Source organism: Trachemys scripta, chromosome 3 (genome assembly GCF_013100865.1).
Source record: "Trachemys scripta elegans isolate TJP31775 chromosome 3, CAS_Tse_1.0, whole genome shotgun sequence".
Taxonomy (NCBI): domain Eukaryota; kingdom Metazoa; phylum Chordata; order Testudines; family Emydidae; genus Trachemys; species Trachemys scripta.
In genome coordinates this window covers 46,385,385-46,397,623 of record NC_048300.1, presented here as the reverse complement: position 1 = coordinate 46,397,623, position 12,239 = coordinate 46,385,385, and the positions used below count along the sequence as shown (strand labels likewise).

The following is a 12,239-nucleotide window of genomic DNA, read 5'->3' as shown; positions in this document are numbered from 1 at the left end:
TTGATGAAATATTACAATATTTGCATGTCCCCCAAACACTTTTTCCCCCCCAAAAAAATCTATTGCCCAGTGAAGTTGCAGGATTGAAGTTCACATATACGTACTTCACTGAAAGTTAGACAATAATGCTGTCAATAACGTAGCAATTCAAACAGCACACAGATGTGCTGATCCTTTGTAGATTTCAGTCCAAGTAAAGTACCTATTTAAGATTAATTTAAAACAATCAGGGCTCAGATTTAGATTTTAATTATTCATAAGCATATTGTATGCAACCCAAAAGAAAAAGCAAGGAGGCTTTATAGGGTGAGAGGGTTGGTTAGGCAGTCTGTGAAGTAGTACATAAAAAAAGGTCAGTTATGAATGTTAAGGGATTTGAAAGGCAATACATGTGGCCTACACACACACCCCTTCTCCCCCCACAACATTCAGGTGCTGATGTGTAATCTAAAATTATAGTTTAAGACATTATCTTTTATGTATAATCTCTCTGTGTGTTTCTTAAAAACATTTATAAATGGCAACTCAATGCTTTGGTCACTTACAACTTTACTGCAAAAACCTAAGTGCATACAAACAAGTTCTGAAAACTTAAAAGATTATGGAAATGTTTGCTAAAAATAATTTTATAAAATTTAGTCATTTCAAAATATACTATTGTTTCTCAAGCAACTTTCTGGTAGGAAAAATCATCTTTTTAAAGTAGTTGATCTCAATGAGCCACTGGTCAGAGCCAGATACTGCTGATATCAAACAGGACTTACATGTTGGATGTAAGTCAGTACCACGCCTTAAGATCAAACCACAGAGAAAATTCAAATCAGCATCATCAACTCTTTGTTCAGTAAAGTTATAGATTTAAGGCTGTCCATGTAGGTTTTACTCAAAGTAATTAAACTCTGCAGAAACCAAGGAATGTGATGTGAGACTATAATGGTACATTATAAGATTCAAACTATATTACCTTATTTTAAAAATATTTGTTTACACTGCAATAATGAGATGCCAATTCTACTAATTTAATAACTATACAGATATCAAATCCTCAGAAGTTGGAATAAACGTACATCAAACTTTTGTGGTTTTGCCACTCTATATTTTGGGTACATGCCTTCATTTGTGATAATAATCATGAGGCCACAAGCTAATGTCTCCTTAGATATCGAATACACTTAACACTCAAACCAGTTTGAAAACGTAAACATTTCTGCTGTTAACTTCGAGTTCTCCTCGAAGAATTATGCTACAATATATACCAGATGCATGAACAGGCTACAGTATAACAGAACTACTGCCAGCTGTTAGGGGCTGGTTTTATGAATTATATATGTATATTATATTTACATGGTATAATATATACAAATCCCTCCACTCATCTTATTTAAGAAATTTAAATCCAATTTAACATTTATAGTTTGTCTCTATTACATCAATGAAGTCCTTTATAATTTCACTTAGATGCTGAATAAGGGAATACTTAGAATATTTTTTTAAATTAGTGAAGATATTATGTGCAGAGCACTAAGAAGTAAGATACAAAGGTGCATGAGAAATCCATAGCAGCAAGAATACTTGGCAGTTTTGTAACAACTTCCAGATCATCACAATGTGGTTTAAAATATCAATGAATTATGCCTTAAAACCCATGAAGTATCTTCATTTTACAATTGGGGAACTGAGGTACTGACCTACACAAGATCTCACAGCAAGCCTATGGATGGGCGGAGAGAGAATTCAGTCCCCTGGTTCTTACTTTTCTTCCTTATCCACACAACTATCCCTTCTTTACATGTATATGTATTGTACCCATTGTACTTTAAGGACTGGATTACCAACTGGGGTAAATTGGTTAGGTCCAATGATGCCAACAGAGTGACACTTGTTTACTCCAGCTGAGAATCTTACCCTCATACTAAAAGCAATTCAGAGCAGTGACCCTTCCTTGACACAATTCAACACTATGTACAGACAGCACTTTATAAAACCATTAATTAATCAAGCTGTACAGTTGTCACAGCAGTTATGCCATGGACCTCGCAGGTGAGGTTCCTTTCTGAATCTGGAATATCCAAATCTCAACATTGCCCCCTGAAGTTTTATTTATGGTAAAAAAATAAAATAAAAAGCGAGAGCTCCTTTCCTCTCCCACTAGTCTCGTACTGAGATTAACTTAAGACTTGCAAAAAAAATAAAGGGACAATATAAAGAGATGACATCAGTCATAGGCCTCAGTTTCTTTTTTTTTAAATTAAGTTTCTAAGACTGTCTCCCACCAAATCAATGCTCAGAGACCAGTATTATGACACTAGTGGTTAGTTTTCTTTATTATCTACAAAATCTTTCTTGGCCAAAGGACTGCAGACTCTACAAGAGACCAATAACTTTACAAGGTGATGGAATTTTTATGTTTATTGTAAGTCATTTCTTTTACAAATTGCTGACACCTTTTCAAGATGCAACCTAGCTTTGGAAATGCAGGCACAATAATACTTCAATAGCCAGGACCAATGTATTCACTTTTAATGACCTTGGCAAAACATATCTTTCATTGGGCAGGTGCCACTATTTTGACTGTACAAAATGTTTTGGAAATATGTTGAAAATTATACATGTTTTGGAAAATATTTCAGGATTTCAGTATAGGGAGTGAAGTTTTGGTAAATAAAAGTTTGAAGCTAATGAGGAAAGAAGCCACACCCAAACCTAGGAAAGTCTTTGCTTTCCTTAAAATAGGCATATCTACAATCCCCAAAAGCTGTGCATTCACAGAATGTAGAGCTTTTTATTCAAGTAAACTAATATTTTATCTTGAATGTTCTTTCATTTCCTCCATCAGTCACTTTCACTATCCTGCCTTAGTCCATCATCTTGTCCAGTGTGGCTTTCCCGGTCACTCTCTTTATCCCAGTCTTTCATAGACGCTCCCATCATGAAATCGTCACGGAGTATGTTCCATGCTGGCTCTTCATCAGATTTCACTTCACCCTGAATAGGATAAAACAAAAACCGAAAAGGTGAATGCGGAAATCAGACAGTATGAAGGTTTCTGATCCTCCACAATACCCCCTCCCATTCCCCAAACCCACGTTTACAATGTATGCAAGACACAGACAAACTGAGGGCTGACTTCATTTGCTTTCAGTGCAAACAAGCATGCAAGTGAATTATAAAGAACTTGACAAAGCAATAAAAGAAATATGGAAACAAAACAATTATTTTTCATGGACTAAACACGGTCAACCCTGGGCATGGCTTCCTTTAGTAAAATCATTTTTGGCAATCAAAATGGACTCATGATATCATTTATTAACCCCCAGGTGCTGCTTCATTAGAACATTTTTGGCACATTTCTGCAATACAAATATGGATTTAATAAAGGCTTTGTAAAAAACAAATTTAACATTTAACATATTTTGTGATTTGTGAACCAAATCCCCTTTATGTGGGTTATTATTGCCTCACTACCTGGGCCTGCATATGGTACAAAGATGCTTCCAAAAGAAATGGAAATTTGATCTATGGTCAGCAAGCCAACAGCACCTTGATTCCAAATTTGCTTCTGCATGAAAATGGTTTAACTGAGGCAATATTTAAAGGCTCAGGGGTTAATAAAAAGAAGGGTGACAAAGAGCTTTGGTTAGCTTATCATTTAATGTATTGCAAGGCAGCAGATCTCCAAAGATTACGTGGTAAAACACAGATGGTGCAACAGCACCACCCTGTGGAAATAATTTAAGCAACACAGTTCATACAAATTTGTACCTATATCCTATTATTGAAGATAATCACTCAAAACTGTTCCATGTACTAGAGCGGTGGTTTAGTGATCTAAGCCTCCAGTGTGAAATATTTCAAGGAACAACATGGCTCAATATCTGCTTGGAGTAATGGAGTAACATACAGTTTACCATTGAAGGGTTATTGAGATGAGATTGTATAGACAAACATAAAAAGTAGGGGTTTTCCCTGCTGTCCCTGGCTAAAAATATCCTCTCCCCCTGCACTGCTATCACTGACTAGTAAACGGTCATCCCAGAAGCGCTTACACTTCCGTGATGCTGTACGGTGTGTACAGAGCGTACACATAACATTGTTGTAACGTGCTTTGGGATACGTCAGGATTGATACTAGCTTATTAAAGGAATCTTGTCACAAGGAATTAATTGAAATGAGAATACTATGAGATGGTGGTTGCTCTGCCTACTGCACATAGTCAGTCTCTTCAAATTTATGCATGCTTTCCCTTGATCTAGTGCATTTCTAGATGCTATATATTAAGAGTACAGAACACAATATGCGTAAGCCTACTTTCATGTGATCTCAGGGAGAGAGCAAATGGAGATTATAAGGATTTAGTGCCCTGGGAAAAAGAGACTGGAGAACTCAGGTCAGTTAATAAAAAGCAAACATATAAAGAGACTAGCAAGAAAGCCTTTCTGCATAATGAACACAAGTTATGGGAACACAAATCTGTCCCAGAAAGAGCGAGATCTTTAAGCTAATGGATGTCAAAAAACAGAAGCATTCATCTAGAATTACAACTTGTCCTGCACCTGTATTAAAAAGATGCCTCTCATAAGCTTGGTTATTTTATTATTTTACACCCATCTCAAAAAATAGTTTCCAAAAGCCCATCCAGAAAAAAGTACCCTCTGCAGCTGCTGCTTAGACTCCTTATGGGTTGCCTGGCCTTTACATCTACTTCTGCAACTTCCTATTCCAAGGAGTAGTTCTCCCATCTCTAGCCACCATGGAATCAGCAACATCCTCTTCTCCAACAGCAGTATCTCCGATTCCACCTACTCTTATGGCAACTGGCCTCAAGAGAAGTTGATTAACTCCACAGAGAGCTTGGCTACACACAGAAGTTGCACTACAGTAACTACATTGCAGTATGGAATCGGTAACACCTGCTTCCCCCACAGCATGGGCTCAGTTATCGGTATAAATTATTCCCATATGGGAAGGGGGATAGGCCCCTTTATCCCAACATAACTAGGGATTGTACTAGGTATAACTAGATCAGTAAAAGAATCATCCTCTTAACTGAACAGTTATACTAATACAAAAACTGTGTGCAGACCAGACCTGACCTCCACCTACTGCAGCGTTTGTCTACATTAGGCTTTTTCACCTTGCCTTAATGATTTCCAATTAACTCAAAGCAGTTAACATGTTGGTAAAGGCTAATGTGGATATTTCGCAAATGTTTGTTCCAGGATACAAACATCAATGAACTCTGGGTAATAAAAGTCTCAAGTAGCCATACCAGGAGTCTCTTTTGTCTGCATGCAGGGTGGGCTCCTCTACGGCTGCTTGCAGAAGAGCTCTGCCCAGAAGACAGAGTGGTGTTCGCTTTGGCCGATAGCCAGAATGCACAAGAACAGTAACTGTTGCCGAGATAATTTGGGGCTTGACTGGGCCCCAGCTGTTTTATATCTCATCATCTACCCTGTCAGGAATGAGAGGCTAAAATGATGAAAGAAAACACTCACAAACCCTTCTTTGCTAAACCCATTTAATAATCACCACAGTCTGGATATAGCACTGAAATAAAACTCTAAATACTCAACTGAAAAAAAATCCAGCTTGTTTTTCCAATAAGCTGCTTTTACTAAAGAAAAATGCAACAGAAAAAGAGTACTACATTTTAATCCACAAAGTGCGTTTAAAAAGATAAAGGACAAGAGGTAGCAGCAGTGAGTTCTAGGGGATTAGAGAACTGCTAGGAACCAGAAAAGCCCTAGATTCAAATCCAGTATCATCTGACCTTCAGCAAGCCAGTGGGCCTCCTTTTGGCTCAGCCAACTGAACGGCAACACCTGGGTGAAAACAGGACTTCAACAAAGCTACCATCTCTTGTGTAAATGAATTACATGTAAAGTTTGATAGAGACTTGCACAAGCATTAACTAAAGAGTTAGAAAGCGGTAGCAGGTCTCAATCTGGAAGATGAACATTTACGTTCAGGTGGTTTATCAATTTTGAATATATTACCACTAGGAGAAAACCCATGTTCATCCCACTTAATGGTGGGGCACTTCTACTGCAGGAAGGAAAAAATGAAGGGGTCAATGAATTAAGACTGAAGAAAATACAAGACTGACCTATTTGCTGTTGTAATATCAAACAAACAAACTTAAGTTCTAGGAAAATGTGCAGTAAATCTGTGCATATAATTAGCAGTTAGTTCAAGTTTAATTTCACCACATGCTTTATCTATGCAAGAATGTTCATGTCTTAGGGTTTTTAATACCATAATCTAGTTTCATCGAAGTAAAAACAAACTGATTCTTGGCACTTGCCAAATAAACCAGCTTTCATTCCACATGATTGCTTTGAGCTTTCTCTCAGCTGTTTGTCCACATCTTCCAGATTTTACTACGGTATTGAAGTCCCTTCTGAACATCCCCAAATGAAAACAAAAAACTGTGTGTAAACATTAGTGCTACACAAAAGGACTGTTTTGGAAAGGCAAGAGTAAAGCGCCAAGGGCTTCACATGTGTAGAGCAAACTGTTCTTCGAACAGGTTATGACATTCAGGAGACTAGAACAATGTGTATATATACAGTAATATGTTTGAAGAGGAGCGGTTTCCTAGTGATGTTCAAGTTATTTTGTTTTATTCCACAGTTTCAACAGGGGCCCGATGGCTAATTCCATTTAAAAGATGGAAGAGGCTGGAGAACATTTCATATATGGCTTCTTATATTTTCACCAATAATATTCAGAAGTATTGCATTAATTAATTGATATAGGCAATCTAATCCACAGCATCTCTTGGAAACTTGCTTGCTTGCACGACACGGGCACATTATAAAAGATATCGGACATGCAAACAAGATAAATGTTCACACTGGCTTGAAGCGTTGAGAACCATACATCTGGGCAGCCAACACCACACTGGACACAAGCTAAGTCAGCAGTTCTTAGTGCACTGGGATGACCTCTATCCACCAGAGCACCCAGACTAACCCTATTCTGTTCGCAAAACCAGAACATAGTTTCTGTCCTGTTTCTGTATCAGGACAGCAGCTGCACTTATGGTCAACTGAAAAACACTAAAAGACAGCCAACCCCCTCCACATCTTTCCTTCTTTCCGAGAGCCTCTCATCCGTGAGCACACTACTAGTGTGGATGCAACCAAACGGGTCTGGCATGGGTACGCTTTGCAGAGAGGATGCTCCACCTGGGCTAGGCTAAGTCTGAGGGAATGCCCACACAAACCGCTACAACAGCACAGCTGCAGTGCAGCAGCTGAGTCACTGTAGCGCTTCAGTGTAGATGGTGCCTAGGTCAGCGAAGTTAATCCACTGACCCGAGAGGCAGTAGCTAGGTTGATGGAAGAATTCTTCTGTCTACCCAGCTCTGTTAACACCTGGGGTTAGGGCAGCACGTCTCTCAGGGGTGTGGATTTTTCACACCTGAGGGACGCAGCTATGCTGACGTAAGTTCCCAGCATGGACCTGCCGTGAGCACCGATCACCTGAGCTCAGACTCACCCACGGTGAGCTGAATCTTGCCAGCCAAATCTTGAAAAATGAGTAAAGTCAGGGTCCAATAGACTAGGAGGACAACACAGCAATATGGCCATTGCATCTAATTTTTGGGGGTGTCGTGGGGCCAGTGCAGTAACAAACCCTGTGCAGCCTCCAGGCCACCACAGCAGGGATCTCTATATTTGTGATGAAGTAATTTTGGAATTTAGAACTGAGCATCCCTCTCTGCTTTTAACCCTTGTTTTTACTGCTTGTACCAATACGTATTATGTAACTCGCTCTTGGCAAACGCGATTAGAATAACTAGTGTGCCAGAAACTAAGTTTAAGTGAATGAGGAAAGCACAGTCATTCAACTGATACAGTATTTTTAAAGGCGAAAGAAAGGAAAGATTCTAAACCTTGTAGGGTGAGACAACATCAGCAAAAGTATAGTTCTTGGTGGGAGTGAACTCCTGTAGTGAGAACCCATGACAGAGTAGGAATATTGGTTCTACTCCCTGCTCTTCCACTAACTCACTGAAACTTCTGGCAAGTCACTTAACTTCTATCTGCCTCAGTGTCCCTCAGTATTGCAAAAACAATAACCTATCTCACATGGAAGTTGTGAGGCTGTGTGTGTAAAGCAGGGGTGGGCAACCTGCAGCCCGCGGGGGGTGCGAAGGCTTGGGGCTTCCCCCATGTGGTAGGGCGAGCCGGTGCTCATGGCTCCAGCCCCATGGTGTGTGGGTGTGCGTGCGCAGAGGCTTGGGGCTTCCCACCCGCGGGGTTGGAGCCGCGAGCGGCGGCTCGCTGGAAGCCCCAAGTCTCTGCGACCCCTCCCCCTCCCCCGGGCAGGTAAGTTGAATGTGTGTGGCCCGCCATTTATTTTTTTCGGTGGGTCAATGGCCCCTGACACAAAAAAGGTTCCCCACCTCTGGTGTAAAGTACACTGACACCCTTATCTGGAAGTGTAGAACATTAACAGATACGTTTGCAGGCATTTTGAAAGCCTGGGAATTATAACCAACATACTGGGTTTCCCTTGCCTTCACTTTATACTCAAAGATGAACTACCAGACAACGCACTGACATCCCTCTCGCATTACCTTTCACCTACAGTAAGTGTTTATTTGTACCTGTCAAGGAAGGAATTTCTAATATAAACATTTTTAAGCAACAGCTTTATATCTAGAGAATTTTTTTTTTTTTTTTTACATTTTTGTCTTAAAGTGTAATTAGTTCAGACTACATCTCCAATTGCACCCATTAAGCTCAAGACTAGCAGTCTGAAAGCTTGAAACATAGGAGACACTGACTGCCATGAAAGAACTGTGAAATGTAATTGACAAAAGTCATTTGATACGTTTGACATTTCTGAATCCACTACTGGAATTAGCTGTCTGACCATAGTCTTGTGTTGTCTGGGGTCCTGGTAGAATAGGAGTGCTGGAGAGAAGCTTGCAGATAATTTTCTACCCAGCCAGCTCAGCGCCTACCTTTGGGACTCGGACCCGCTCCTTCGCTGCCGCTGGTGGAGTGTCGATGCGAGCTAGCTGGTCCGGCAGGGAGGCTGCCGTCCGCGAGACCTCGCCTCCCTCCTCCTCCAAGGCTGGTGCCACTGAGGCCTCCACATCCCAGGCCAGGACACTCCTGAAGTTTCCCTTTTGGAGGCTGGGAGCGTCTCCGAGGCCTGCGCTTCTCAGGGCGGGGCAGGCAATTCCAAGGAGAGCAGCGAGAGTGGGGAAGCAGCCGGCGAGGCGAATTCCGTTGCTAGTACCATGCTGGACATATTCGGCTCCATCCCCACCCAGATGGGCTACAAGAGTCAAAAACTAGCAGAACAGATTTTTCGAGGGATCATTCTTGTTTCTGCGGTAATTGGTTTTATCTATGGCTACGTCGCTGAACAGTTCGGTTGGGCTGTCTATATAGTTATGGCTGGGTTTGCTTTATCGTGCCTGCTAACATTCCCTCCATGGCCTATGTACCGCCGTAATCCTCTGAAATGGCTACCTGTCCAAGAGTCGGGAACAGAAGATAAGAAACCAGCAGAGAGAACTGAAAAGGCATACTCAAAGTTGAAGAATATGAACCCTCATGATGTAACATTGGAGAATTTTACTTCATTAAAGGTTTCTAGGATGATAAAAAAAAAACTGGCACCCTGTTGACAGTATAAGACAGGCAAAATTTTGAATGGTGAAGGAGACTGGAACTTCTCTTCCCCCCTCTAGGAAGAACTGCTCCTGGACAGGAACGAGGGACATCAACAGTGCAGTGTGAGAAAGTCTGCACTGACACTACCTGTGCCATGTTGCTTAATACATACAAAGAAAGCCCTATGTTTTAAGAAAATTAAGGTTGCAAAGTCAAGCACTTAAAGATAGGCAATGCCAGTACTACGGTTGTCTATGTCAGTGCTTCTCAAAGTCGAGCCACCGCTTGTTCAGGGAAAGCCCTAAAAAAACCCCTTCCACTTCAGCTAAAGGAGTGCCTGAAGCAGCAGTAGGGTGTTAACCTCTGTATGGACCAGTCACTTGAGGGGAACATAACACATTTTGCTAGATAGCAGCAGAATGCTGGAAATCATAAATACTGGGATCCACTCCTGGCTCTAGTGAATAGGTCTAGCAGTTAACAACAGCACACCTAAGCATACAAATTCAGGCCAGCTGTTTTGAAAAGCCATGTGTGGATGAGTAGATAAGGCTTGGGTAGCTATAGTGGAGATCACATTCTATTAAAGCTCTGTTCAAAGTGACCTTCTGAGGCATCTCAGTTACACCATCTGTAAAATGTGAGGAATTAGAACTACCTGACTTTCAAGATAGAGATCTGAGACTTTGCTCAATACGAAGAGATGAAAGTACATGGAATTATGAACACCAATAAGTAGAAGATCTGAGAGTACAGCCTGGTCTACACTAGAAAATTAGGGCAGCATAACAACATTGCTGGGGGTGTGAAAAATCCACACCCCTGGATGGCGTAGCTAAGTCAGCCTACGTCCCCATATAGACAGCACTAGGTGGATGGAAGAATTTTTCCATCCACCTAGCTACCTCCTCTCCGAGAGGTGGATTACCTCTGCCGATAAAAGAATCCCTCCCGTCGGCATAGGTAGTGTCTATACCAAAGTGCTGCTGCTGTAGCATTTTAAGTATAAACAAGCCCTGGAATTCATCTCTTCTTGACTCCTGGCCCAGCATTCCTTCCCATAAGCAAAAAGGGTTGGTTGATGCTGCCGCTTCTGTGTAGAAGTCAAACTCTGGGGTAGGCGAATATGCCTCATGTGGATAGAATGTTCAGTGATTTTAGCAGTCAACTTCGAATAAGCTCTACTGAACAAGTGCAAATGGGGATTTTCAGATTCTTGTAACTTGGGATAAATCTGGGTGGATTTCTAAGGAAATAATAAAAGGCTCTTCTGATTCTGACAACAATTTCCCTGCTAAATTTCAAGTTCCTGCTCCCAACGTCTAAAGTGCTAAAGCTCTTCAAAAAAACACAGTTGGAAACTTTTTTTTTTTTTTTTTTTTAAACATTGCCAAAACTATCTACTCTTTCTAACCTTATTCTCTGGAATATCTAAGCTTTTTTTCTGAAGCTTTAAAAAAATTCTCCTGAGGCAGAGAACATGTAAGGAAAATTGCAGCCCAAGCAGTTAAAAATTGGCAATATAAGAAGCGATTGAAAACAGAGGCTTATAATGGAAAAATATTGGTGTTGATACCAACTTCATCTATAATAAAGCATCATAAATATGCATGACCCTGAACAGACACAGAAGTAACATCCCTGCTCTGAAGACTTTATAAACTATGTTTTATGTTATTCTGTCCTGTTAGCATCTGGACATTCAAGCTGGCAACTTTCACAAACACTCCCTTCACACAAAAATTGTCGTAACAGGATAAATTACATTCTCTGAACAACACACTTTATATTAATTTGGTTTAGGAAAGTATTTTAAAGTGAAAGCTTGTAGAACATGCCGATTGTACAACAGGTGCCTGTTCTGCTCCAGGGTAATTTCACAAACACTTACTCCTAATGATAAGCATGTCATTCAACACACATTCACACTTCCCCTGGACTTCAAGTTAGAGTGACTAAATTGAAATGCAACTGAATATTTGAGATAGATCTATGCTGTTGACTTTAGGAGCAATACACAATCTCATTTATTCACAGCTCTACCCAGGAGTCTTGTGTTGGAGGCCATTTCCAGTTAACAACCATTACTATCAATTGTTTACAGCATTTGGATTCCAGTCGTTAATATTCAAACTTCTACATGGGTAAAACATTGGAGTTACTGCACAGAGGGGCAACTCGGGCTCAACAAACATTGGTTTGCATTTTGGGCACAACTGGAAGAGCAATCCACAGTTTAGCAATCTGAGTGAGTAATCCCCCTATCCCTACATCCTTTTCTTGGGTTTATTGTGAAGGTGGATGTGTGAATGAGAAGGAATGCTTGGGTTGGCATGCACAGAGGTTTGAATACACACTAACCTAATAAAGCCCAGAATTGAATTACATAAATTCTGAAAATAAACAAACATTCACCTGGGCTTTAGTGAAAAAAAAGAAATTAACAGCAACCTCATTCTCTAATACCATTACTTAACACTTGACTGTAAAGAGACGTAATAGAAGTCATTTATATTTTAAGCTATTTACATGGTGGGGGTGGGGGGGTAGGGGGAGGGAGCTTTGTTTAGGCCTGGTAAAAGAAACCCAATGAGTTTCAAG

General features: G+C 40.5%; 2 protein-coding genes across 2 annotated transcripts in view; one reads left to right on the top strand and one right to left on the bottom strand.

Annotated features, from left to right (window-relative positions):
• Nucleotides 1-2,394: 2,394 nt before the first annotated feature.
• RRP15 (ribosomal RNA processing 15 homolog) overlaps nt 2,395-12,239 on the bottom strand; it is a 37,591-nt gene continuing 27,746 nt past the window's right edge. Inside the window, exon 5 of the mRNA XM_034764603.1 lies at nt 2,395-2,985. Within this exon, the coding sequence (XP_034620494.1) occupies nt 2,833-2,985 (153 nt within the window). The 3' untranslated portion in view covers nt 2,395-2,832. The remainder of the gene's footprint in view (nt 2,986-12,239) is intronic.
• Nucleotides 9,257-11,398, top strand: LOC117875564 (signal peptidase complex subunit 1-like). Its single transcript, XM_034766939.1, has 2 exons — nt 9,257-9,613; nt 11,330-11,398. Exons 1-2 carry the CDS (start codon nt 9,260-9,262, stop codon nt 11,396-11,398), a joined length of 423 nt encoding a protein of 140 aa, XP_034622830.1. The 5' UTR covers nt 9,257-9,259.

Coding starts and splice junctions, on each gene's coding strand:
- LOC117875564 (XM_034766939.1), top strand. CDS start 9,260: ATGCTGGACATATTCGGCTCCATCCCCACCCAGATGGGCTACAAGAGT. Junction 9,614..11,329: donor AGAATTTTACTTCATTAAAG/GTTTCTAGGATG, acceptor CTGTCCTGTTAG/CATCTGGACATTCAAGCTGG.